This window comes from Colias eurytheme, chromosome 12 (genome assembly GCF_061535395.1).
Source record: "Colias eurytheme isolate Ceu_HAF_F1 chromosome 12, ilColEury1 Martin Lab GWU primary, whole genome shotgun sequence".
Taxonomy (NCBI): domain Eukaryota; kingdom Metazoa; phylum Arthropoda; class Insecta; order Lepidoptera; family Pieridae; genus Colias; species Colias eurytheme.
Window position 1 is genome coordinate 6,888,313 of NC_142991.1, and position 27,996 is coordinate 6,916,308.

Consider the following 27,996-nt stretch of genomic DNA (forward strand, 5'->3'; position numbering starts at 1 on the left):
AGGCCCTGGTAATGCCGGGCGTGATGTATGCTCCATTCACTAATAACAGAGCTCGGCTCTTAGTCGATTACTGCTTTACCTGGCCGAAGCGATCGGTATCGATCGCTGCGACGTTCGATCTCAACTAATGAGTAGAGGATTCGCTAGTCATTATCCACTTTCGACGCTAGCCCGGGGCTGGATGAAGACGTCGCGGCCTGCAGGGCGAGTCCTCGCCGCCGAAGGCATTTAATTTGCTGCGCTTTAATACTTGAACCCTTTACTTCGAGCTTTGTGTTTTATCCTCAGTAATTGCTACTCCATCGCCGATAACTTTTAAAGCCACAACGCTACAATTGTCAGTGAAGTATAATGGTCGCATGGTTTAGATGCCGTTTTCTTTGTCAGAAAATAGCGTTCGAGTTATTCTAGTTTAAATTAATAGGAAAGTCGAGCCAATTTTGCTGTTTGAACAATTAAGTTGGCCGAGAAGATTGATAGTTGCAATGGAATAGCTTTCATCGCGTCGGTAATACTGGCAGGTCGTGCAGTGAAACCGCACACCCTGCTCTCAGCGGTTTGTTATCTTCCTCCACGAAATTACCCCTTTCATACATTCCGACCTGTTGATGTATTAATAATGTGGTTGATGATATTCAGCACATTATTAGCACGGAATGCTTATAGAGTGCAAGATTTGTTCTCACCACCATAATACTGCTGTTTATTTTACTTTTGAATATGAACTGTTTACATTTCGATGTAACTTGTAAATGTAACCCTATCTGAAATGTATTTTAATGCAAATTAGTAATTCATGCCCAAACTAGAAAGTTTGGGTAGAGTAGAAACTCTATCAATTAATTTGCTTTAGCAATTTTGTTGGATTAACATACGCTTTACTCTATACATATCATAAGGTGGCTATCGCCTATCGATATTAAAACCTAGTATCTATCATTCCAGCTGGCTGGGACGAGGGTCGATGTTCGTGCTGTCATCAGCTCAAACCCGGTTACTACTGAAGGCCGCTCGCCAGGGCAGCTCGAGCCCGGGCAAGTTGTCAGCGCTCGTGGATGTTGGCGCTGGGGACGGGGAAGTGAGCAAGCGGTTCGCTGACCTGTTCACTGTGAAGTATGCCACGGAGATATCCGCGTCGATGAGGAAGGTGTTGAACGGGAAGGGATTCACGTGAGTAGATTGTTTTCTGTACTTGGGTAGCTATAAGATGTTGTGAATCAATTGTAGAGCTCAGTTGATAAGATGGTTAAAAAAGCAGAGTTTCAATTTAGTTCTATGAAGGTTCATAATTCAATTAGTTTTTATTGAAACGTTCAAATTATGTTAATTTACAGCTTTCAATTTTACAAGCCGTATGTAGTACCTTCCAAAATATTAAAAATTCTCGTATCTCCCAACAGATTTATGCCAAAAATAAAGCTAATGATCACCATTCATTTCTTTGAAAATAAATGTCTCTAAACCTATTCATATTCACGTTCGCTCAACATTTAATTGCTAAAAATTTCTTCAAAAATCTATCAAATAAGGATTCTAGAAACAATCAGATTTCTGGATTCCTTCACTCTCTTATGTTCATTCAAATCCATTAATAACTATATAAGAGATGATTCGATGAAATGTATTACTTTTCCTTTTCAGTTTTTACCAAAATATGTATAATAAAAGTGTTAAATAAATAAACAAAAATTACTCCGTAGCGTGCTAGACGCGGACACATGGTGGCAAGAGCAGCGGTTCGACTGCGTGTGCATGCTCAACCTGATCGACCGCTGCAGCAAACCGCGCACCATGCTGCGGCAAGCACGAACTGCTTTGGCGACCAACGGTCATCTAATGTTGGCTCTTGTGCTGCCCTATAAGCCATATGTGGAAGGTAATTTAATAATTCAACATGGGGGTTTAGTAGGATTTAAGTATGGGAACAATAATTAGAGTTGGAAAAAGTGGTACAAAAGTTGGGAGGTGGGTTAGATATGATCGACCGCTGCAGCAAGCCAAGCACCATGCTGCGGCAAGCAATAACACGCATATAAACTGTATGTGGAAGGTAAGTAGTAGAAGACCTTGATTGAGGGTTTAGCAGGGTTTGAATATTGGAGCAATTGATGGTGGAAAAGCTATCAGATAAGTCGGGAGATCGGTTAGAAATGTTGGACAACTGCAGCAAGCCTCGCAATATGCTGCATGCATGTCTATTATCTTAATTTATATAAATCTTGTGTCACAATGTTTGTCCTCAATGGACTCCTAAACCACTTAACCGATTATAATAAAATTCGCACACCATGTGCAGTTCGATCCAACTTGAGAGATAGGATAGTTTAAACATGTAGGTACCACGGGCGAAGCCGGGGCGGACCGTCTTTCTTATAATTTGTCAACCTATAAAATTTATTTATATTTAAATCACACACAATCAATATGCATCATAGTGACTATAAAAAAAATCCTTTTAAAATTGTATTTCTATTCTTTATAGCGAACTCAGACCACAAGCCAGAAGAACGGTTGCCAATCCAAGGTGCCACTTTTGAAGAACAAGCGGCTTCTTTTATCACATTTATGAAGGAAGAGATGCGCTTCGAGCTAGCTGCCTGGTCTCGGGTTCCGTACTTGTGTGAAGGGGACTTTGCACAAGCGTACTATTGGCTAGATGACTCTGTATACGTTTTTCGTCCTATGCCTGAGTAAAGTGGGGGGATTTGGGGTGTGACGTCATCGGATCAATTACTTTATTAAGGGCTGATTTTTCAATCCTTGGTTAAAACTTATTCATCGAATAATGTATAAAACTACCATTTTAAAAACGTATTCTAATTGCCCGTATATTTGGACAGTTTACGTGACAATTTAATAGTATCGTGTATACTTTATTGGACGGATAAGTTATATCCAAGCATTGAAAAATCGGCCCTTAATGTTAGGAAAAAAGTTACTTCCCTTTCTTTCTTCTATTTAACAATATACGAGATGCGCTTCGAGTTGCCTAGTCTCATATTCCATACTTGTGTGAAGGGGACTTCGCACAAGCGTACTATTGGCTAGATGACTCTGTATACGTTTTTAGGCCTATGCCCGAATAAAATTTTAGCCAATATGGGGACTTGGGGCGTGACGTCATCAGATCCTGTATTAGAACAATACTAACGTTAGAGAAGAAAGAGCTAGTCAAAGTTAATATTAAACAATGTACTGTTAATCATATTACGAATCCGAAATGCGCTTCGAGCTGGCCGCCTACCGCCATCTACGTTTTGTAAAATATTCCTAACCCCATATATAGGTCAGAAAAAGGAAGTTTACCTTTTGTTTTTCTACTTTATATTATACAAAACAAAAAAAAACGTGTGTGCCGAGCACACTTGTCAGAAGTTTGGCAAGATTCAAAGATACCAAAATCGTCGCCTTACACCATAAGGTGACGCTGACGCTGTTGATATGACGCCTTGATATTTTACTCTCAACGCGCCTAGTTTCGCAAAATTTGGTTACCGGTGTTTTTTTTCAACAAGATTTTTCTTCTCTCTCATTTGCTCTTGATTGTTTTCGTGATATAATTCGGGAAATGATGTTCTTGTGTGACTATAAGTGTTAAAGAACAAGAGAGTACCTTATAGATTGAAAAATTAATTTCGTCTTATGAATAAAGGGAAAATAAACTAGTTTATCTGATGACGTCACGTTACAATATAGAACTATTTATGGATTAATAGGATTAATGTTTTTAAAGTTATGAATTTTACTTAAATGTTGTGAACTTGTGAAGGAAAGTGTGTTTAAATGCTAAATAGTGTACAACGCACAGGCTTATGGTTCTTATTATTTTAAGATATTGAGATTTGAAGATTGTTTAAAGTAATTAAGACCAATTATACATACAATTTAATATAATATATTATGTACAAACGTATTCTGTGAATAAGTCATGCATATTTCAATACTCATATACTTTATTAATTAACTGACTTCATAAATTATTAAATAGATAATAAACTATGTCACTAATTGAATAAAACTTACCAGCTTTTCATAAAAAAGCTAAATAGTTGAAAATCTAAACGTCTTAATCATATCTACAACTGAGACACTTATTCTAAAATAAACCTTATTATTATGTAGATACGATCAATAAAAAATTAAATAATAAAATATAATATTCATGTACGTATTTTCCCCATAAATAATTATAATTTTCCAATTTGTAGATCACATTCCAAGTTAACCGTATTTTACTCTCAAAAAGAAAAAGCAATTGAAAACCTTAAAATAAAGTCGGAGAAAATGTTCACCATAGAATAGAACTAATTAATTCTACCTCAATATCATCTATTCGATAAAAGTAGCTTCAAAATCACTAATTTTTTTCACTCACTAAAATTTCTTACAGGAAAATTCAGGTCTGTTTAAAAAAATTTCACGAAAATCTGAAAGAATGTTTTGTTCTACATAACAATATATAACTTGAATTTTCGGACTTTAAAAGGTAATAGTTACTAATATGTAATAATGATTCGATCATTTTTAAATAAATAAAAAATTGTCAATTGTGATACTGGTGGCTAAATTATAGTCCTTTCCACCTAAGATGATTTCTGTGACACATTGATTTTTGACACGTGTAGAGATGTCGGTTACTGAAATCGTATCAATTGTTTCCGATAATCGATAATATTTTATATGGAAATGAAATCGATTTGAATAAAGTACCAAAATCAGTTTTTTCGGCATTCCGCCAATAATTAACTAAGGAAACTTAGCAAACAACAGCAACAAAAAGTCAACAATAACAATTAGTAAAAATAACAGAATACCACGTAAAGTATCAATATAAAAATGCAACTTCTATACAAGGCTGACGCACTCGTACAGACGATTGACTCGATTGACAAACGATCACAAGATGGGCGCCGATTATATGATTTTCCAACTCTATGATTTTTCAACGATCCATTTCATGTACACGAATTGCGTAGGTATTATATTTTTGTGTTATTTTATTTTATTTTTCATTATATTAAACTAAACAATACTGTTTTTGATTTATAAGCTTAAGATGTTTCATTTTTATATTTTTGGTAATAATGCCGCCATAAAATAAAAATATTATGCACTAAAATTATTTTGACTTTTTAAACAAAAAGAAAATTTAAACAAAAACAAAATACGTAATTCGGAACACGATGAAGTGTCACAGGAATCATCATAGGTGAAAAGGACTATAGTATTTTATTAATGTCTAGTATGTGTCTTTTAAAGTGTATATCTATGTTTTTTAAATGTATCTATGTGTCGTTTGCTCTTTGGAATATAATCCAAATGTTTATGGGAATTTTGAATCCCCATAAATGATATGTGGGGTTTATTATGAAAATTATTTTATACGTAACTTTATAATCATTCCTTAGCTCATAAATTTTATAAATATTCAATGTCTCATCGCTTTTATATGACAACGAAATTGTACAAAAAATTATTGTTTACACCAAATGCAATGTATCTTTGTCTATATTAGCGTGGGTGTAATTCCATTTGGATGATCTTATAAAGAATTTATGCTTTTGATGTTGTAAAAACTTTAAAATGTGAAATGATTCGGTTTACGGTTATAGCAATTTTTGAAAATGTAATAGAAAATGTGTGCAAAGGGGATGTTTCAGTTTATACCTACTTATTTAAAATAATGCTATACATACCTATAATTTTGAATTTGTTCCTATCCTATACATAATCAATATTTATAAGTCATTTGCATTTCAGTTTGTGTTCAAAATGAAACATCTCCTTTTAATTTTTCATACTAGATGCAATGAAAACTTAAGTGTATGTTGTAATTTTATTATGATGTTATTTGTCTATCTTTGTACTTTTCAATTATTATGTTTAAGTGTAATAAAAAATATCGAAATGAACATTGTGTATTATTTCCTGTTATTTTTTCCTTTTTACATAACATTTTATCATGAGCTAACTCAATGTGGGGCAAATAGTGCAAGTTGCCTTAATCTGTACACGTAACAAGTAAAAAACATCATTAATGTTTCGAATTATTAGTATTATTAAAAATATATAATACTAGCGGTCCGCCCCAGCTTCGCCCGTGGTACATATTTACGTTTTCTCTACATAAAAACCATCCTCGTACTTCAAGGAATATAATAAAAAAAGAATTATCGAAATCGGTTCAGCCGTTCTCGAGTTATGCGCTTACCAACACATTTTGCGATTCATTTTTATATATAAGAAGATGTTAATGTTAATATTGTTGTTGCCCATTAAAAATGTAGACTAAGTACTTAATGCAAGTTTGAGATTTGAATTTTTAAATGTCTTAAAACAGCGACGATTTCAAATTTTCCATCCAATGTACCTATCACTACATAGTATAAAACAAAGTCGCTTTCCCTGTCCCTATGTCCCTATGTCCCTATGTCCCTTTGTACGCTTAAATCTTTGAAACTACGCAACGGATTTTGATGCGGTTTTTTTTAATAGATAGAGTGATTCAAGAGGAAGGTTTATATGTATAATAAGATCCATTAAGTAGTGGAGAAGTACTGTTATTTTTGAGGTTTCTAATGTGATGTCGTAAAAAATTACATTTATTCCGCTCACATTGCAAACGCAGGCTGAACCCTACGAGTTTTATCAAAATAATGTACTAAGTATTATACACATTGAAAAGGTCTACAGAAAAGTCCGCGATGGTATATGTCTATCTCTTATGGATAACCCACAATAACTTTTTTTTGTCATTTACTTTTTACGACAAATAATGGCTAATTTTCGAAGCGATTTTAACCAATACAGCATTAATCCTTAACCAATTAAATACCATGGATACATTGTTCATTTAATATAGATCTATATGGCCCTTTACACCGTATGATTTAAGTGAATATTTTCGAAGATATTACAGATTTAAAAATTGCAGGACGTAGCGTTTGCGGCCGCCCGGCTATGTATTTTATACCCGTGCGATGCCGGAGGCCGGAGCGGGCCGCTATATTTTTATACCTATACAACGTTCACAATAATTTTTCTGTAGTGTATTTAGTATCAGCATTGCACCCGTGCGAAGCCGGGGCGGGTCGCTAGTATATCTATAAAATAGTACTCAGGCTTTGATATTCAAACACCAAGAACAGTTTAACAAATATGTATGTAATAGAGATAGCGACTCTTGCTACTAAGCGACAGAGTGCATGAATTGTACGCTCCAATCAAACAGTGTTTTTAAGTGAATAGCGTGCTCATAGGGTCAGCTCACAGCGAGACACGATGCTGCGCGCACACTTTAAATGAGCGACTCAAAATACAACTTTTTTTCTACACGAAAAGATACACATTTCATTTTGAGAATTTAGAATACGTCGCACCACGCAGAGCTCTGCCTCGAGACGCTGCGGTCCGTTGCCAACAATTTTACTATGCAGGCTCAGCCCGAAATCACTGGCCTCTTTCAGTATCATCGGTTCTCAGTGAGCTGACCCACTAGCGATTCGTAACTGTAACCGTTGCATGTATTGTTACGAAAAACACGTAGTGTGTACGTTGTTCGTAAACCTGCGGTGCGCGTGTGCCGAGCAGCGAACGATTTGCATCACGGTGCATTTTTATTTAGATCAATGGAGCGAATGCTCATTCTAACCCAAATTCTTTTAGTGTAAACAGGCGTAGAGCACTCTTCGTTATTTTTAGTGCTTTCGAAGAGATTCTGTGTAATTTTCTTATACTGAACAACACTGAATACGAGTTTTCGGTTACAGATTACGAAAGAATGCTCTAGCTCTAGCCTTATGTTCGTTTAGTCTAAATGCACCGTCAAATGACAGAACATAATATCGATTGAGTGATTTTAAAACCACCGAGCGTCTTGGTGGAAAATTTTACCAAGTGAACAAAATTTTCATTTTATTATTATCAATGTAGCTTCTTATTGTTATGCCTCGTTCCTAAAAATGATCATGCATTTTTCGTGTGATTTACCAAGGAAGGACAAAAGGGGTTTGAACACAGAAATAATAGAAGTAGTGAAATCAATCCATTTATTTATTTTAAGCGCTGCTTTCACTGTTTTACATTTTTAAATTTAAACGACATAAATTACATGGCAAGGCCAAATACAATTAAAGTTACATCTAAAATATTATACATGAATAATTTTGACATATAAATTCAGACCAAAAATAAAGCCAATAAAGTGTACTAATTACAATTTATCACAGTTTTAGTGTTTCCAGATGCCAGATCATATAGGATTTATAGGGAAGAACACACTGTTTCGAGACCTAAGAAATAAAATGTTGAATACAACACTAAGCTTTGTTACCAAAATGATAACAGAACAGAACTTATATAAAGGCTAAATACAAACGTACTAAAAACAAATATCCAATGGATGATAATGTATATATTTATGATCGCTACACTAAATTATAGCACATGTACACTGGCTAAAGAATAAAACTCAACATATATTCGGTTCGGAAATGATACTTTGTGCGAGATCAAGTAAAATCATATCTACAAATGACAGTTTCTATACAACTGATATGTTCAATATATAATACGTTAAAAATGCCAATTCAAATATAAACGAAATTTTGACTAGAAATATTCATATTAATACAGAGAGATTCGTGTGATTTTTCATAATAATACTTCAAGTTACTGATAGTACCTTAATCTAGGCGGTTAGTGTTAGATTACTAAAGCCTCCTTATTTATTTGGCTACAATAATCGAACATTTGCCCCGTGGTTATTATAAATTTTCTAAAATTTACAAAAAAATAAACCTAACTAATAAAATGTGACGAATAATATATGTGATGGTAAAATTATCAAATACAAATACCGAGACCAATATTTAACAGTTACAACCTCACCACTGCACTCGTTTCTCTTACTTTCGATTCATGACTTACATTCCTAAGTTACAAAAAATTTATTTAGGCTTTGCCTTATTATTGCACTAACGAGCTCACGATATTTTCATATTACGTGATGTTTTGGAAGATAAAAGCAAGACGCAAGCGTTACAACTAGTAATTACTTATCATTAACATACATGATATATCGCTGTAAAATCGGGTAATAAAATATAAACCAAACAATAATATAGGGTTTGAATAAAGATAAACGTACAGTAAAAAAACAAAATAGCTAAATAAAATACATTTTTGTAAATTACAAATAAAACTGTTTCGAATTGTAAATTAATTAAAAATAGTAACCTCACCTACATATTTTACACGATAAACATGTATTATATTATACATACACACAACTTTATAGATACATTATTTTACACAGCATTAGCCTTCTAACCTACGCGTGTTTACTTGCAGTCTTCAATACGATACTATTCAATACATCACGAGACAAGACATGGCAAATTTCCATTTTACTGACTAAATTTCATCAAACTCCCACCGATCTTAACACATCGTAATACTTTAAAGTTTAAACAAATACATACTCATGAACCAGGCTAACCTATTTGTATAAAATTGACGAAAATCATTTAAAAATATCAGTTTCGATAAAACCTACATTCATCATATTGTGATTTTTCTTAATGTTATTAACATATGAAAGCGACGACATCAATTTAAAACTTGTGTACAAACATTTTGCTGGCTAAAATGTATTCACATATTTGAATTCCTATAAAAATTTTTCGTCAAATATAATATTAGGTAAATATCCTCAATGGATATACAGAAGCGAAAGTTTTAAACAATATAATGTTACAATAATTTTGTTTCCAATACAAAACAGATTGTCTTTCACTGTAAAATATACCAGAGAAATTTCAAAAAAATCAGTCCAAAATACGCACACAAAAAATTAATCCTTCGCACACATATAATTTAAAACTTTCGCTCGTCTGTTAAATAGGTATTATTAACCTAAAACTACTTAAAATTATGAAAACCTTACACAATACTACCACACTATAACTATTACACTTCTATCACAGTGTAAATAATGCACATAAGATACTTCAATGAGATTACTTTTACGCAAGTAGAATAGCATTATATAAAAGTGTATTTGAATATAGTACACAAAAGCTTCATAATTAAAATATATAGAAGCAAATAAATACTTAAATATTACGAAAATATCTAAACATATAAACACCAACACTACATAAAAAATACAAAATGTAAATGATCAGATACGGATTCCCGCGTAAAACAGACTATAACATAACATAGACAAGCATACAATAATATTTGTATCGCTATACAATATAATTGAAATAATAAAATAACCATAAACAATGAGAATACTCAAATAAATCTTCATAAAATAATTTGGATATAATTAACACATAACGTCGATACAATAGGAATACATGTATAACTGGCCGAAAGGTTATACGAATAAGAGCCGATTTTTCAATCCTTGGTTAAAATTTATCCGTCCAATAAGGTATTACACGAACATATTAAAATGTCACCTGTAAACTGTCAAATACGGACAATTACAATATATTTTTGAAATGGTAGTATAATACGTTATTCGATGAATAAGTTTTAACCAAGGATTGAAAAATCAGCCCTAATACTAATTTCGAGGATGATACGACAAAAAATCCACAGTTGCCAATAGTAGGAATAAAACACAAGATACACAATATAAAGCATTGTCATATACTGGGATCACTTCAATCACCGTCCGACTGCTAGTTGCCACTCACTATTTTACGACTCTCCAATTCATCCATGTTATTCGAGCTGAAAATAAAAAATCACATTTAAATTACTGTACGTTGTTCCGATAGAAAAAAAAATGTGTGCGTGTACTAGTGTACACACGTAAGAAGTGAAACTTCTTTATGACCTTATTTTTCAAAAAATAATTTACTATATGCAACTTTACAGAAATACGTCGAATCACGCGTGGTAGGGATAAGAAAAAGATGGCGCGTAATGGAAAAATTTCACGCGTAACGAAAAAATGTTGCACTAAATTTTTTTCCAACCCCGATAAAGAAGTTTCACTTAAAAAATCTGGTATTATTACTGTACGTTGTTCCGATAGAAAAAAATCTATTATTTGTGGATAAGCATAATGTGCGAGGATGTGTAGAGATAATTGCGTTTGTAAATAACTAACGCTTCAAAGTTCAAACACTAAAAGCTTCAAACTTCAAACTAAATAAAGCGATATGATTGGTTATTTACAAACACATTCCTCACTACACGTTCTTGCGCATTATTTGTGGAAAAGCACCCTAAGAATTATACAAGAATTTTTTAAATTAGATATCTATAGAATACATTCTTATATTTTAATATCTAATGACTTTGAATAATCATAATTAAAATCATTATTTGATTACAATTTTTTGATCAGACATATGTACCGTACATTTAAAAACATTTACATAATAATAATAAATTTAAACATGTAAGTATATTCATGTTAGTGTGATGGCTATTAATTTTAAATGCAAAAGAAAATAAAGCTCACCGTAACTTGTCGTCGTTCTTCCAAGACGTAACTTGGATATGTGGTGGCGGCAAATAGCTCCGAAGTGACTGTACTAGTTGAATTGTGTCCAGAAGAACTGTAAATAATACATAAACATACTTAGGGCCGATTTTTCAATGCTTGGATAAAACTTATCCGTCCAATAAAGTATTACACGATAATATTAAAATGTTACGTAAACTGTCAAATACGGACCATAAGAATACGTTTTTAAAATGGTAGTTTTATACATTATTCGACGAATAAGTTATATCCAAGCATTGAAAAATCGGCCCTTATACAAACAAAGAAAAGTTATTTCATTAATTTTTTTCTCTTAACTCTATGTTTTCATCTCTAGCTTCGCGCAGCTGGAATGTACCGGTCCGCTAGTTTGGGCATTGTTCTTATAAACACATAATCTTAAAAATAAAGGTACGTTCGCGTTGCCAGTTGGAGGTAGAATTTGCCCAATAGTTTTAAGAATTCGTGTTACAGGAAATAAAATGCGTCTGGAATTTTATGAAAAATACTTTCACGTATTCAGTGTATATAAAACTATAAGTCCCTTTGAGCTTAGTTCACCGACGATGTGACAGCCTGTATAAATGTCTGTGTATGTTTGCGCATATTGTGTTGTTTATGTATATGCCTGTATGTGTCGAAGGCGCCGGGCGAAGAATAGGGTTCTGTATTTCATCGTCCGCTGTGGTGAAGCGGGGTAAGACGTGTTCCAATCACGTCCCCACCAGGGATGCCATGACCACCTCCTTGGTACAGTGGTTAACGCGTGAGCGTAGCATCGAGGGGTCCTGGGTTCGATTCCCGGTGGAGACGAAGAAAAAAAAAATGTCTTGGTCTGGCAGGAAACAGAAGGCTGATCACCTACTTGTCCCTAAAGAAAATCGATCAGTGAAACAGATGTATAATACATCTGCCCCTTACCCCACTAGGGGACATGGGACTTCACTTAATCACGTCGCCCCCAGGAGGGTAGAGATGGCAGACCGCCGTGCCGCTCTAGGTTGCACTTGGCTCGGAGAGGGGTTTCCACTGATGGGTTTCCATCGCGAATGTTGTTGGGAATTAATCCGCTATTACTGAAAGCGTTTCGACAGAAACCAGTAGAGTTTGGTCAATACCGACTGAACTCTACCACTGATGCAATAGTGTCCGAAAATAATTCACCAGCACCTCGACGTCCGTGAATATATGAAAAAGCATGTTCCACTTTTAAAAAAATGCCGGTATGTGTGCACCACGCGCTCCTGCCGCTATGTACGATGCTGGTATGTGTATGTGTTTGCAGCTCCGCGCCGTGTATGTATGTGCAGCTCCGCGCTGTGTGTATGTGTCACACTCACTCTTCTGCAGCTGCTCGCTCTGCTTGCCGTACGGCTTGCACATGGCGGGGCGCACGCAGGGCCGCATGCGCTGCAGGTTGCGCGCCAGCTCCGCGAACGCGCGCACCACGCGCTCCTGCCCGCCGCTAGGTTGCACTGTGTATGTGTCACACTCACTCTTCTGCAGCTGCTCGCTCTGCTTGCCGTACGGCTTGCACATGGCGGGGCGCACGCAGGGCCGCATGCGCTGCAGGTTGCGCGCCAGCTCCGCGAACGCGCGCACCACGCGCTCCTGCCCGCCGCTAGGTTGCACTGTGTATGTGTCACACTCACTCTTCTGCAGCTGCTCGCTCTGCTTGCCGTACGGCTTGCACATGGCGGGGCGCACGCAGGGCCGCATGCGCTGCAGGTTGCGCGCCAGCTCCGCGAACGCGCGCACCACGCGCTCCTGCCCGCCGCTAGGTTGCACTGTGTATGTGTCACACTCACTCTTCTGCAGCTGCTCGCTCTGCTTGCCGTACGGCTTGCACATGGCGGGGCGCACGCAGGGCCGCATGCGCTGCAGGTTGCGCGCCAGCTCCGCGAACGCGCGCACCACGCGCTCCTGCCCGCCGCTAGGTTGCACTGTGTATGTGTCACACTCACTCTTCTGCAGCTGCTCGCTCTGCTTGCCGTACGGCTTGCACATGGCGGGGCGCACGCAGGGCCGCATGCGCTGCAGGTTGCGCGCCAGCTCCGCGAACGCGCGCACCACGCGCTCCTGCCCGCCGCTAGGTTGCACTGTGTATGTGTCACACTCACTCTTCTGCAGCTGCTCGCTCTGCTTGCCGTACGGCTTGCACATGGCGGGGCGCACGCAGGGCCGCATGCGCTGCAGGTTGCGCGCCAGCTCCGCGAACGCGCGCACCACGCGCTCCTGCCCGCCGCTAGGTTGCACTGTGTATGTGTCACACTCACTCTTCTGCAGCTGCTCGCTCTGCTTGCCGTACGGCTTGCACATGGCGGGGCGCACGCAGGGCCGCATGCGCTGCAGGTTGCGCGCCAGCTCCGCGAACGCGCGCACCACGCGCTCCTGCCCGCCGCTAGGTTGCACTGTGTATGTGTCACACTCACTCTTCTGCAGCTGCTCGCTCTGCTTGCCGTACGGCTTGCACATGGCGGGGCGCACGCAGGGCCGCATGCGCTGCAGGTTGCGCGCCAGCTCCGCGAACGCGCGCACCACGCGCTCCTGCCCGCCGCTAGGTTGCACTGTGTATGTGTCACACTCACTCTTCTGCAGCTGCTCGCTCTGCTTGCCGTACGGCTTGCACATGGCGGGGCGCACGCAGGGCCGCATGCGCTGCAGGTTGCGCGCCAGCTCCGCGAACGCGCGCACCACGCGCTCCTGCCCGCCGCTAGGTTGCACTGTGTATGTGTCACACTCACTCTTCTGCAGCTGCTCGCTCTGCTTGCCGTACGGCTTGCACATGGCGGGGCGCACGCAGGGCCGCATGCGCTGCAGGTTGCGCGCCAGCTCCGCGAACGCGCGCACCACGCGCTCCTGCCCGCCGCTAGGTTGCACTGTGTATGTGTCACACTCACTCTTCTGCAGCTGCTCGCTCTGCTTGCCGTACGGCTTGCACATGGCGGGGCGCACGCAGGGCCGCATGCGCTGCAGGTTGCGCGCCAGCTCCGCGAACGCGCGCACCACGCGCTCCTGCCCGCCGCTAGGTTGCACTGTGTATGTGTCACACTCACTCTTCTGCAGCTGCTCGCTCTGCTTGCCGTACGGCTTGCACATGGCGGGGCGCACGCAGGGCCGCATGCGCTGCAGGTTGCGCGCCAGCTCCGCGAACGCGCGCACCACGCGCTCCTGCCCGCCGCTAGGTTGCACTGTGTATGTGTCACACTCACTCTTCTGCAGCTGCTCGCTCTGCTTGCCGTACGGCTTGCACATGGCGGGGCGCACGCAGGGCCGCATGCGCTGCAGGTTGCGCGCCAGCTCCGCGAACGCGCGCACCACGCGCTCCTGCCCGCCGCTAGGTTGCACTGTGTATGTGTCACACTCACTCTTCTGCAGCTGCTCGCTCTGCTTGCCGTACGGCTTGCACATGGCGGGGCGCACGCAGGGCCGCATGCGCTGCAGGTTGCGCGCCAGCTCCGCGAACGCGCGCACCACGCGCTCCTGCCCGCCGCTAGGTTGCACTGTGTATGTGTCACACTCACTCTTCTGCAGCTGCTCGCTCTGCTTGCCGTACGGCTTGCACATGGCGGGGCGCACGCAGGGCCGCATGCGCTGCAGGTTGCGCGCCAGCTCCGCGAACGCGCGCACCACGCGCTCCTGCCCGCCCGCCGACCCTGAACCTGCTGCACCACCGCTGCGTTCACTGCCAGATAGTGACTCGAGACTTTCCAGATTCGCTCTGTGGAATTCAAATGTATAAAAATTACAATTTATAATACTCATTTTGAACGCATTAATAGATTCTGTCATCGATTCTGAACCTTCTGTAAAAATTTTAATACTGTTTGAAAAAACAGCCTGTATATTAAAAAAATAAAATACGAACAATTTCTATGTCTGCTCTGTTTCATTTAAATATGTACATTGTAAATGATTGAGCTGGCAAAGTTATTAATACAAAAAAAAAACGATCTCAACAATATCAAAAATTCCATACTATATTTCATTCTCCCTTACCAACTCTTACCTTAGAAAATCTGTGAGCTTATGATCATCACTGTAATGATGCTTGGACTTTGAATCTAAACTGGACTGAGAAGAACGCGTAGAATATTTGTCAATAGATGACTGGTGACCCAGGGACCTGTTCTGATGTTGCAGCAACATTTGCTGATGCTGTGACAACTTGTCTGCCGTACGTCTATCTGACTTGTCACCCGCCAAGTTTGCTACAACAAATTATAATTTCTGATTACTATCAACATAAGCATTTTAAAACGTTAAATATGCAATGCATTAGACATTCCAATTACTTTTTCAACTTTAATTACTATTTAATGCAAAAAGCAACATTTTTCAAGTTCAAATGAAAAATTACATACATTAATACATGACATAACAATGACAATAATTTTCATACATATACTCTAAAGATCTAAAACATACACAAATATAATAGTAATAAAAGCGATTTTTACTTAACAACTCACTGAGAGCGGCGAGGTGCGGCGCGAGCGGCAGCTGGTAGTCCTGCGGCAGCGCCGCGCCGCGCAGCAGACGCTCTACCGCCTGGCTGTCTGATAGGTTTGAACTGCCTGCGTCTGGAATCCAATATTTTCGAAAATGTATGTTTGAAATGAAATGAAATAGTGAAATGAAATAAATTTATTTGTCCATTATATGATTTACAATTTATGTACGACAGTGGGTCCCAAACTAAGTGAAATACTTGTGTCTTGGGACCCTGAGTTTGTTGTCTTTCTTTCTCATTACAACAGAGCAGATTTTAAAGAATATTTTTTAGGCACCTTTTTAAAGGAATATGCAGTATGAGTGTGTTATTAAACTTAATTAGGTACTAACTATTATTGAATACTGAACTGGTTTATAATTAACTTATTAAAAGTCTACACATTTTTTTTAATGTGATTCCTATTAGAATTTCTCAAGTTATATTCATCTAAATGCTTAAATGAGTGATAAATGCAAATAATTTAATAAACAATGTACCTGGTATGTAAGTAGGTTGCTGAGATAAATGTTGTTGTATCGATTTCTGTGTCATTTCCAACTGATTCTTATAGTATCGGCAAGCTGGGTTTGGACAATTTTGTACCACTTCTACTATAAATTCTTTTTCCATACCAAATTGCTCTCTGCCAATTGTATATGATTCTACCACCTTAAAAAAGTTATTTAGTTTAAGTTGTATATATGTTTAATGTTTTTTTTTTTTTTTTATTTATTAAAAAGTATTGGTTGTAACTTACAGCTCGTACAGTGGCTTCTAATCCAAGATGCAAGCCATGTGGACCATTCATGTGTTTTAACATCACAGCATTAGCAAAATGCTCATATGGTAAAATTATCTTGCCATTTTCTCTATATATGAGACGCCCTTGGGCATCTAATCCTACCCTTGAGGCCATCATTCTGAAAATAATATTTATAACACATATTTTGTATTCAAAATATTTCATATTTTATTTTTTTGTTTAAGATTTTTCCAAAACCTTTCTTATTGGAAATTTACTGATGTCAAGCTTAGATAAAATATACCAGATGTATATTAGTTTATCTTAAAAGATCTGATCAAAGTTAATGAATTTCATTTTAAAAATGTAATAAAAATGTGCACCCACTGTAAATAAGTTGCACTTGGAAGCATGGAAGACTCTTTGAGATCACTGAAACACTGTAATAACTCTATACTGGGGCTCCATCCTTTATTTTGTAAATAAAGTTGCAAAAGCATGTAAAGCTTTTCGGTTACGTAGCCCTCAGCACCGTGTGGTGCCGCCGAGCTCGATCCGCTCGCTGCAGTGGTTCCACTCCCGCTACTCTTAGCCAATACGTTCTTCATGGTCTCCGCCAAATCCATCTTGTAAATGTCTAAATAAGTCCTCTTTTGGGAATCCTGTACAGTAAAATGATAAACGAATGCTATAGAGATCGATAGCTGCTAAGAATATTACTTCAGAATCAACACTGTGATTATGTATATAATCACTCACCAGAATGGAAATATCTTTTCGCCCACCACAGCAAATGTTTTTACTTTAAATATCTCCTTAAAAATATTGTAATTTATGTTTAATTGGATAAAAATAAGAACTTTCTCTGAAAAACAGGAATCAAATCAAAGCTTCTTCTCTTGACGTTGTCAAAACTGTTTTTTTTATTTATTGTCTGTAGCATTATTGTAGACTATTTAATATAATGCAGATATTAAATAATTATATTTAATTTTAGAAAAAGAGCTACGGGCCTACGGTACTACTAATATAGTCTTTATCTTCCCGAATTGAATTTATTAAATTCTAAACAAGTGGATTGTAATTTAATTTTATTGTAAAAATTAACACATTGTACACTCATTGTACATAATACAAAATAATATAACAACCATCCGAAGTCTGTACTTAAATTCGAAGGGTAGGTTAACTCTGTGCTATGGATTTGAATCCTGCTTAATTACACATTCGTGCGAATGATGGATAACGGATTAATGAGCATTAAATTATGTAAAACGCGCGTGTACACGAATGTTTATTTAAATGCGACAAAAGATTCTCTTACCTACATGTATTACTTACCTGTGGATTTTTATATGGGTTGATTGATGTCACTTGACTTCGAGCTTGACTTTGAGTTTGACAGAATGTCATTCTCAGTTCTCTTTTGAGGTTATGTTGTCATATAACATGGTTCAGGACGTAGTATATTATTATTAGTCTGTGGTTCAGGCGTGTGAATTACATTTGAACTAAAAAACGAAATATTAATTGAATACATATCAAAAATAGCAGCAATGGATGAATTAATTGTTGGAACATATGAAGGATTTTTGTTAGGTTACTCTTTACGGCCTGAAGATGAGGTAAGAATATATATTATATATTAATCTCAAGTTCTAAAGAGTTGTAATATTTATTTTACTATTTTATTATATCTTATTATCTTTTCTAGGCAACAAAATTAAAGCAAACATTCGCTACTCATTCACACACTGCGTCTGTAAGGTGTATTTCTATTGCCGGGAAATTTTTAGCTTCTGGTGGCACTGATGACAAAGTTGTTGTCATAGATTTGAAAACGCGAAAAGAGCATACTGTTCTTATGAACCACGATGGAACAATAAACGCAGTAGCATTCACACATGGTGGTACACACTTGCTAACTGGGAGTGATGATGGGTCTATAATTGTGACAAGGACTGGTAATTGGCAACTTGAAAAAGTTTGGAAAAAGGCCCATGGAGGTAATGGTGACTTCTTTATATAATTATAATTAGTAAAACTGTACAAATAAGGTTTTTTTCTTAGTTTTAAACCTGTTTAATTATTTTATTTTAAGGGCAACCAGTAACAGCCATAGCAGTTCATCCATCAGACAAATTAGTCCTCAGCTTAGGAGGAGACAAGACTTTAAGAACATGGAATCTTATTAAAGGAAGACCAGCTTTTACCATCAATTTAGCTAGTAAAGGTATAACACTACCAACAGAAATTAAGTTCTCACCAGGCGGGGATAGATTTTCCCTTGTCTCACAGCAAACTGTTGATTTATGGAAAATAAGTGAAGCAGGATTGGAAAAGCGTATTACATGTAATTCTAAACCAACAACAGTACAATGGAGCACTGATGAACAAGTCTTTGTAGGGCTAGAGAATGGAAACATTTTAAGTGTAAGTGTATCTGAAACACAAGCACAGACATATCCTGCCCATAGAAAACGAGTAAAATGCGTACATTTTGAAAACAACATGCTGTACACTGCATCAAGTGCTGGTGAAATAAAAGCTTGGTCAGTTGATGACAAAAAATTGAAAGAAATCTGTTGTGCCAATGCAGCATGTCGAATCACATGTGTTGCACTAAATAGGCAAAGTCATTTGATAAAAAAAGAAGAAACAGATGAAGAAAATGACAATGAGAAGAAAGAAGTTGAAAATGAAGATAGTAACAGTGAAGACTCAAATAATGATGCTCCAAAACCTCCAAAAAGGAAAGTCGGTGCTTTTGTTACAGTCAGCTATGGTGACGATGAGGACAATAAAACTGAACAGCAACCTCCAGCTAAGAAGGCAAAGAAAAAGCGTAAAAATAAGAAATCCAAGATTAAAAATAATGGTTAATTGAACAGTGTTTTTTTTATTTTCTAATACCTTTATGATTATCATGTAATGAAAGAAACATTTTAATGTATGGCTTTAAAAAAGCTAGGCAATTTTTTATTCAACAATCAACAGCAAAAATAATAATCTAGGTTTGCTTATGAGAAATTAGGAATAAATCTATATATATAAAACTCAAAGGTGACTGATATAGTGGCATGCAGGTAGATGTCATAACGTAGGCGTCCCCTAAGAAAGGATTTTAGAAAATTCATCCCCTAAAGGGGTAAAATAGGGGATAGAAGTTTGTATGAAACTTTTTATTCCTTAGATATGTATTTGCATCAAATTTAGCACACATATAGAGGATAACTTTGATAAACACATAGCATAGGTTTTATCCCGGAAATCCCACGGGAACGGGAACTATGTGGGTTTTTCTTTGAGAACGCGGGCGGAAAGCCAGTGTATTATAAGTTGGATGCTATTGATTCCTATTTGTAAAGATTGTACAAAATGTGTTACAAATGCCAAACAAGATTTTATACATTTTAAAAGTTTTTAACTAATTCGATGTTACAAATCAAGAAAAAATAGTTCCTTTTTATTTAAGTTTGATTATTTTCTGAACAAATGTTGGGTAGAAAAATAAAAGGCAAATTGATTTCGACTTTGGTTTCTTTATTATTTATAAATAAAAAATCTTTTATCTGAACACACCCAAATACATAAATAAATTGCAAGTAGGTACATAATAAATTAATTTGGTCCCAAAATAAATATTTCAATAATTTAAGAAAATTATATTAAGAAAAAAAACAACAACATTAATAAAAAAAAGTACACATAATTTTGGCAATTGTTAATGGTTTAAACTAAATCGATACATGAATGTTAAATCTTAATCAATACTTAAACTGAGGATAACAAGCACTCTAGATGTCTTCATTCAGTCGATATTGGGACTATATTTACATTGTAATTGCTACGAAACCAAACACGCTCATTTTATACGCAGACAAATCGAATACATAAACTAGTTGTCTAGGAAAATAGTAAAGCTTGTCAAATCAATAAAATCACACGGAAAAAAACAATCTCTTTGATGCTAGTCCAATAATAAATAAGTACGATTAGCTTATAAGAAAAGAAATGCCGTTTAAGAAAAAGCAGTAGTAAAAAGAAGTCTAACTACAAAGAGTGAAAAGATTTATCTAGTACATAAATATAAAAGCTGGAATGTAACACAATCATGAAGATTACGAAGTCTAAAAAGCCTTTTCTACGCCAAATAGTAAATCGACTAGATATTTTTTCCAAAGTTGAATGTCATAAGATATGATTAAAGTAATAATTATCTATTTTATAGCATGCAATGTAATCATATTTTTATTTTCAGGTTTTTAGAATACGTGTAAATTTATCGTATATTTCTAGCAGTCGGCGTAAAAAAGGTTTGGCATATATGGCATTGAACGTAGTGTGGGTGACAGTTACAATCTTTTATACTTCATGAGATCACCAAATTTAATGAATTATCCATTACTACACGTAAAATTTTACATACATTAATTATTATTAATATTAGTGACACTTCCAAACATACAGTCACCTGACTACTAAGTACATTTTGTGCAATACAATTTAAAAATAAATGCTGTACTGAAATCAATTTGCGTGTAATCACTAATGAGTAAGTATAGTCGTAATCGATTGATGAATACACAGATAATAATAATACTAATACACAATGAAAGTTACATATAATCCTAGAGATTTGAAAATTCATCGAGAGAAATTCTAATATTTCATAATTTGCGTTAATCTTACAAGTTGATCTTATGACTAGATTGAGCCAGTATCCTTCACACAATTCAACTCACACCGAAATCAGAGAGAAACTGACACAATTAATACAAAATGTAGGAACAACAAAGAAGTTCAGTATTGAATATATATTAGGGTGTTTTATTTATTTATATTATGTAGCTTTGGTAATGTTATCTATTTCCATCAATTGGGTGTTTGATTACAATATATTATTTTATTTATTTTCGTTTTACATTCGTTTTATCGATCAAGCGAGTCTACCGTCTCTAATTCACTACAAGCTAGTCAGATGGCACCGCTATTGGCCAGCCGTTTGATTTACCATCATTGTTAAATGTCAGTCATATTCACTATAACTATAACAATGATTATTCGTGTATTATGATTTAAAAAGTTAAACGTAAAACAAATATCGAGTAATATCAATCGACATCGAATTCATAGTTTTATTTTCATTAGCTCTGACGATGTATATTTGACTATATCTTAATCTAAGACATTAATTTAGGAGACAGTTCACACGACAATACACTGTTTTACACATATTATTTGAAAACAGTTACATTTACGATTTATTTTATAATTTAAATTTAATAGAATGTTAAGAGCAATTTTGACTCCTTAACGAACTAAAGGATTGACACTACTAGTTTTCAAGGTTTTCATTGGATGGCAAGAAAGAGCTTTATAAATAAAATTTTGTATTACTTTGCCTACACTTTATAAGTTTGTCATAAAGCATGTGCAATAATAAAAAATGTATTTTAACGGTTTAGCTCTATGGAGAAAAAACTAGTAGTGCACTAAACCCATAACGTCGAACTATATCATAACTCTCAATTAGGAAATCGCAAATAAAAGTCGCCGCCAAATATTTTGAACATACGTAGCACCGATTGCGCATATTCGTTTGCGGGGCTAAATGCTAATATACCTGAAGTTAACGCGCTATATACTTACTATTTATGTAATTATTTAAGTCGGTGAGCCGTGAGCCTCTCAGTAGACTTAATACGCACGCGTTTGTGTATACGGAGACAGATGGTTTATGTCTACTTCTCCCTACCATTTTCGTTCTTTTTGAACAATGTTATAATGTTATAATCATATTCGTGCGAGCGTATTTGTGTATATGGAATTAATGTATGGAGAGGTTATTTCTCGGCCTTCTTGTTCAGGTGCCGTTCTTACGCATCGCGGAACAGCACACGTATATAGGGAGTGGTCTACTTTTCCGTGACTTTAAAGTCTTAAGGTTCGTACGAGACGGCGTATACCTGTTTGTAATGGATGGAGTTAGGGAGAGGGGGTATCTACTTGGCCTTAACACCTCAACATAGCTGATTGTTAGGCGGCGCGTAATGCTTAAGGAGGGGGTCGTCTACTTCTTCTTAGCCTTCTTCTCGGCCTTCTTCAGCGCCTTGACGTGTTTATCGTGCGCGTTCCTTAGCTCCTTAAGGCGACGCTTCATGCGGCGGCGCTCGTCCCCGTTAAGGCCGAGCAGCTTGAGGTCGGAGGACGCCAGGGCGAGCAGCAGCGGCCCGTCCACACCGCGCGCCGCGAACGCGCCCGCGTACCGCTCCAGCCCTTCGCCCAGACCGGACACCCATTGCCATACCTATACATTTACGTATATTAGAGACCTTTAAGAGCCAACTAACTATACAAATGGTACCTTCACATTTAGTATTGATTTTTGTGAAACTTGTCTAAATCAATATTCACAATAAAACTTTATATCTATAGTGATATGAATATATGATAAAATATTCAAGATAAACACTAAAAGAAATCTCAACTTTTTTCGCTATTAAACTTTAACATTTACTTATGTAAAATAACCACTTCATAATCTACATTTCTCATCATTTTAAGAGCTGTTTTAAAATCCATACAAAACGGGCATTTAACTAAAAGTAACATATAAACAAAGTAAAGTCTAATTTTCTGAAACAATCTACAGGTCCTTATAAATGGGAACGCATGGTCACCTGCTGCTTGGTCCACTGTGTGACGGCGCGGCTGTGCGGCTGCGGCGAGAGGCTCGCCTCACTGGGCGCGGCCGACAGCGGCTCCCACGGCACCTCGCCGTCCACTACACAAGTCGGAGCTTTCTTCACTGCGCACCACACCATTAAGTGACGTGTTATATGACTATTGTTGCATACATACATACATGATAACGGCAAAGTAAAACATAAGGAAAGTCAATTTTGTTTCAAATTAAAATTTTCGAAATTTAACTTAATAAGAGTATAGGGAAATCCAATATTCAGTGAAATAGATAAATAATTTAATATTAAGCAAACAATCAATAAAAAGAATATAATAAATAATTGTAAAAAATAACGGAGCTAAAATATATCTCCCAAAATAAAAGCGAACAAATTCAAAGCGTTAACACAATTTGCTTTGCTTTATTAACACAAAAACAAAAATAAGCACAAAAAATTATGACTGCACAACGATATAATGTATCGATAGAAATAAATATATTGTATTTTCCCTGAAAAAAATCTATAACATTATAAACACAAATAATTGAATGATGAAATGGTTTGGCGCGAAAGGATGCGGGTTCGAGTCCCGCCTCGTGATCGAATTTTTTCTATTCTTTAAAAATGTATAAAGCATTTGAATGCCATTATTAAATTATGTTAAAAAATCAAATTAATACAAAAATTGGCCCTAACCTGAATAAAACTTTCAGTATAAAAATACTTCAAAAACCATGGCTACCCTAAACATTCCAATTCGTAAACTACCACACTATATTCATATACCTCTCGCGTTCGCCTCGCTGACCGCCTGCCGTATTTCATCCACCAGCTCGTTGGTTAGCTGTACCGGGTCCGGATGGGCCGAGTGTGGCGCCGTGGTTGGCACGTGTGACGCGTGTGACGCGTGTGTCGCGTGTGACGCGTGTGACGCATGTGTCGCGTGTGACGCGTGCGGCGGGTTGGGCGAGGAGCCCGCCAGCCGCCGCTCGCGCTCCGCCAGCACTTGCTTGAGCTGCTCTGCGAGTGACGCGGCCGGTCCTAACGGTTCTACGTATTTACTAACCTCCTCCTAATTCTTATGTAATGTGCATGCACTAGCTTAACTTGTATACCCCACTTAATATTAATAATATTATCGAAATAACCTAATTGGACAAATTTATTATTTAGCAACAATATGCAACAGAATGCAACTGCCTAATGATAATGAATAATTCTACTTTATCAGAAAATAATGTCAAAAACAGGTTGTCAGTAATGTGCGATAGAGTTTTATAAAAATATGTTATGTTATGCTTTTTGTACAAAACATAATGCTGCATATAATTATTGTGATATTTATATATGGATATAAATACTTTAAAGTGCATTTTGTTAGTTGTTCACAACAATTGTTAAAATCACATTAAATTGCAAAAGTTATAAATACGTAAAAGATGTGTTCATAAAAGCACTCCGAATCCTAATATATACTGCACAAATCTAAATATTATAATATGAGAATATGAAATTAGATTGGAAAATAATGTGTAACTTATGAATTCACAATTGATCGCGACAGAAATTAGATCAATCACTTGAAAGCAGTTTTTGGATATACAGAAGCAGAGACAATTACACTATCACTCGCTAGTAAGTTTGCAGAATAAAACCGTAATTGACAGAAATAATTATTTCAAATTATCTTTATTTCATTGTTTTTATTTTATATTTAGGTGTATTTTTTATAGTACTGGCTTAAAAATTAGTTTAATTTGCAAACTTTTAAGCGAGTATCGAGCAAAAGCGACATTTTGCCACAGATTATTAATATATTTTCGTCTAACAAGCAATGTTACCAGATAACGGATGGTGTCTCGGATCCCGCGAATACAGAGCGTCGTCCGCAACGGAGCCAACTGAACTGCCGCAACTTTGTCGTGTTTCGCGCTATAAATATAGGAAAAAAATATATGAACACAACATTTTTTCAAGAATGTTACAATACAATTAAATACATGGTATTATGTTTACCTTCGCGCATATTGTAAGTATAATTAATTAACTTACCGACATTTGAGAAGCGTGTGGTGGTGCACCAGAAGTTGATTCGCTTAAGGATTCATCCGCCGAATCATTGTACGAGTCATCAAGTCCATCATACTGTAATAAATAATTACACATTTGTGAGTATTAAAATTAAACTTTACCGTGATTTTTTTTTAATTTGAAGTTCCCGTACGCCGTCTTTTTTCTCTTTATTTGTGTCATAAAATTTAAGGTAAATTACTATGCAGTTTACTTCTTTGTAAGATAATTTTGTAGTACTTTTTAACTTAGTAGATAGTGATGGCGTGAACTCTCCTAACCATCTTTAAGTACCAATTCTAAAATACAACACGTTGCAAAATTGCGTGTATTAAGGGCCCCTTTTCCCAAATTTATGTTTCTAAATCGTGTTGTTTTCCGAGAAATCATCATATTTAAAATCCTAAAAAAATATATAGTACAGTTAAACGTTTGATCTAGTGACTTTTTTGGATAAAAACACAATATTAAACATTTAACTCGATCAAAATCAGAAGTAACATCGATTTTGAAAGCATTTTCAGTTTTATGAGAATTAGGGGAACGCTATTTTTATGAAAATTTTACATTTCATTTACTAATCAGGTTTAACATTAATAATATTATCGAAATAACCAATTGGATAAATTTATAATTTAGCACTTTTTTTTCTATATACGTAAAATGCGACTCGCGCGCACCGCGCCAGTGCCGCCAGAGTCCAGCCGGACTTCATCGAGGGAGGACCTGTGCTAGTTTTGCTCGCGACCACGTTGTAATCGACGCTCGCGGATTAGAGCGGCGCCTACAAAGGCGAACACACCACAGTATAAATAAATAAGTAGTTTAATTTTATTAGAATATTGTTGATAAATAAATTAACTACTTATCCTATACTATTAAACGAGCAATATTTGCATATTTATATATTTTCAAAAATCTTTGAACGCAGTTCTATTTCTTTTTAAAAATAAAGGAATGTTGTTCAGCAAAATTGTCTATCTCCAGTATTTCTAGTACTTTCCCTCCAGGGCCCATCGATAACATCCACACTGTATATATACAAACAAAAATTTAAATAATATGCAAATATTGCTCGTTTAATATAGTATAGGATAAGTATATAATTTATTTATCAACAACATTCCTCGGATAGCTAATAAAATCAAACTACTGATTTATTTATACTGTGGCGTGCTCGCCCGCCTTCATAGGTCACCGGAGTTCATGTCGCGCCGGCTCCTGCGCAACGCGGGCGCGAGCCGTCTAAGTGCCTAAAATGCCTAAACTTTCGGGACAAGGGGCTCTTAAGGTTAAATGTAGTCACAAATAACGCCGGTGTGCACTCACCGAGCTCGCGTTGCTGAGCGAGTGCGGCGAGTGCGAGGCGTGCGAGTGCGGCGCGTGGTGGCGGTGCCGCGCCAGGTCCGTGCGCGCGCGGTGCGCCGACGTGTCCAGCAGCGACGAGCGCGGCACGGCCGCGTCCAGCTCGCGGGACAGCCCGGTGTACATGTGTCACTCACCGAGCTCGCGTTGCTGAGCGAGTGCGGCGAGTGCGAGGCGTGCGAGTGCGGCGCGTGGTGGCGGTGCCGCGCCAGGTCCGTGCGCGCGCGGTGCGCCGACGTGTCCAGCAGCGACGAGCGCGGCACGGCCGCGTCCAGCTCGCGGGACAGCCCGGTGTACATGTGTCACTCACCGAGCTCGCGTTGCTGAGCGAGTGCGGCGAGTGCGAGGCGTGCGAGTGCGGCGCGTGGTGGCGGTGCCGCGCCAGGTCCGTGCGCGCGCGGTGCGCCGACGTGTCCAGCAGCGACGAGCGCGGCACGGCCGCGTCCAGCTCGCGGGACAGCCCGGTGTACATGTGTCACTCACCGAGCTCGCGTTGCTGAGCGAGTGCGGCGAGTGCGAGGCGTGCGAGTGCGGCGCGTGGTGGCGGTGCCGCGCCAGGTCCGTGCGCGCGCGGTGCGCCGACGTGTCCAGCAGCGACGAGCGCGGCACGGCCGCGTCCAGCTCGCGGGACAGCCCGGTGTACATGTGTCACTCACCGAGCTCGCGTTGCTGAGCGAGTGCGGCGAGTGCGAGGCGTGCGAGTGCGGCGCGTGGTGGCGGTGCCGCGCCAGGTCCGTGCGCGCGCGGTGCGCCGACGTGTCCAGCAGCGACGAGCGCGGCACGGCCGCGTCCAGCTCGCGGGACAGGCCGGTGTACATGTGTCACTCACCGAGCTCGCGTTGCTGAGCGAGTGCGGCGAGTGCGAGGCGTGCGAGTGCGGCGCGTGGTGGCGGTGCCGCGCCAGGTCCGTGCGCGCGCGGTGCGCCGACGTGTCCAGCAGCGACGAGCGCGGCACGGCCGCGTCCAGCTCGCGGGACAGCCCGGCGCCGGACGGACCGCCTTCAGAGGACACGCTGCCACCGCCGCCACCGCTGCTCCTGCAATGTTAGATAAAACATATAGGACGGTAAATAGGTATCCTTGCTGTCGAATATTAAACCCAACATTATAAAATACTTTACTA

The 27,996-nt window shown here is 38.3% G+C and overlaps 4 protein-coding genes across 6 annotated transcripts in view; 2 read left to right on the plus strand and 2 right to left on the minus strand.

The window, feature by feature from the left end:
* Positions 1-3,370, plus strand: part of LOC149904114 (protein-L-histidine N-pros-methyltransferase) — a 49,323-nt gene extending 45,953 nt beyond the window's left edge. For both annotated transcript variants that reach the window (XM_090108032.1, XM_090108033.1), the window contains exons 4-6: positions 946-1,170; positions 1,701-1,876; positions 2,483-3,370. In XM_090108032.1, coding sequence (XP_089964158.1) covers positions 946-1,170; positions 1,701-1,876; positions 2,483-2,694 — 613 coding nt within the window. In that variant the 3' untranslated portion in view covers positions 2,695-3,370. The remainder of the gene's footprint in view (positions 1-945; positions 1,171-1,700; positions 1,877-2,482) is intronic.
* Positions 3,371-8,034: 4,664 nt separating this feature from the next.
* Positions 8,035-17,658, minus strand: LOC149904115 (uncharacterized). 2 transcript variants are annotated; one of them, XM_090107748.1, is made up of 9 exons: positions 17,509-17,658; positions 17,137-17,411; positions 16,765-16,927; positions 16,505-16,676; positions 15,985-16,095; positions 15,522-15,723; positions 12,853-15,233; positions 11,489-11,585; positions 8,035-10,749 (listed from the first exon to the last, which is right to left on the minus strand). In XM_090107748.1, the coding sequence occupies exons 2-9, from the start codon at positions 17,373-17,375 to the stop codon at positions 10,698-10,700; spliced, it is 3,417 nt and encodes a 1,138-aa protein (XP_089963874.1). In that variant the 5' UTR covers positions 17,376-17,411; positions 17,509-17,658; the 3' UTR covers positions 8,035-10,697. The 2 variants fall into 2 exon arrangements, with proteins under 2 accessions (XP_089963874.1, XP_089963873.1); XM_090107747.1 differs by having other exon boundaries at positions 15,973-16,095.
* A 516-nt stretch (positions 17,659-18,174) lies between these two features.
* Positions 18,175-19,637, plus strand: LOC149904116 (p21-activated protein kinase-interacting protein 1-like). Its single transcript, XM_090107849.1, has 4 exons — positions 18,175-18,199; positions 18,233-18,374; positions 18,464-18,755; positions 18,851-19,637. The coding sequence occupies exons 2-4, from the start codon at positions 18,306-18,308 to the stop codon at positions 19,630-19,632; spliced, it is 1,143 nt and encodes a 380-aa protein (XP_089963975.1). The 5' UTR covers positions 18,175-18,199; positions 18,233-18,305; the 3' UTR covers positions 19,633-19,637.
* Positions 19,638-20,271: 634 nt separating this feature from the next.
* The window catches only part of Spn (protein phosphatase 1 regulatory subunit spinophilin), a 41,537-nt gene continuing 33,812 nt past the window's right edge, over positions 20,272-27,996 (minus strand). Inside the window, exons 18-23 of the mRNA XM_090107862.1 lie at positions 27,703-27,910; positions 25,491-25,583; positions 25,280-25,370; positions 24,225-24,479; positions 23,433-23,560; positions 20,272-23,059 (exon numbers count right to left, since the gene is read on the minus strand). Coding sequence (XP_089963988.1) covers positions 22,823-23,059; positions 23,433-23,560; positions 24,225-24,479; positions 25,280-25,370; positions 25,491-25,583; positions 27,703-27,910 — 1,012 coding nt within the window. The 3' untranslated portion in view covers positions 20,272-22,822. The remainder of the gene's footprint in view (positions 23,060-23,432; positions 23,561-24,224; positions 24,480-25,279; positions 25,371-25,490; positions 25,584-27,702; positions 27,911-27,996) is intronic.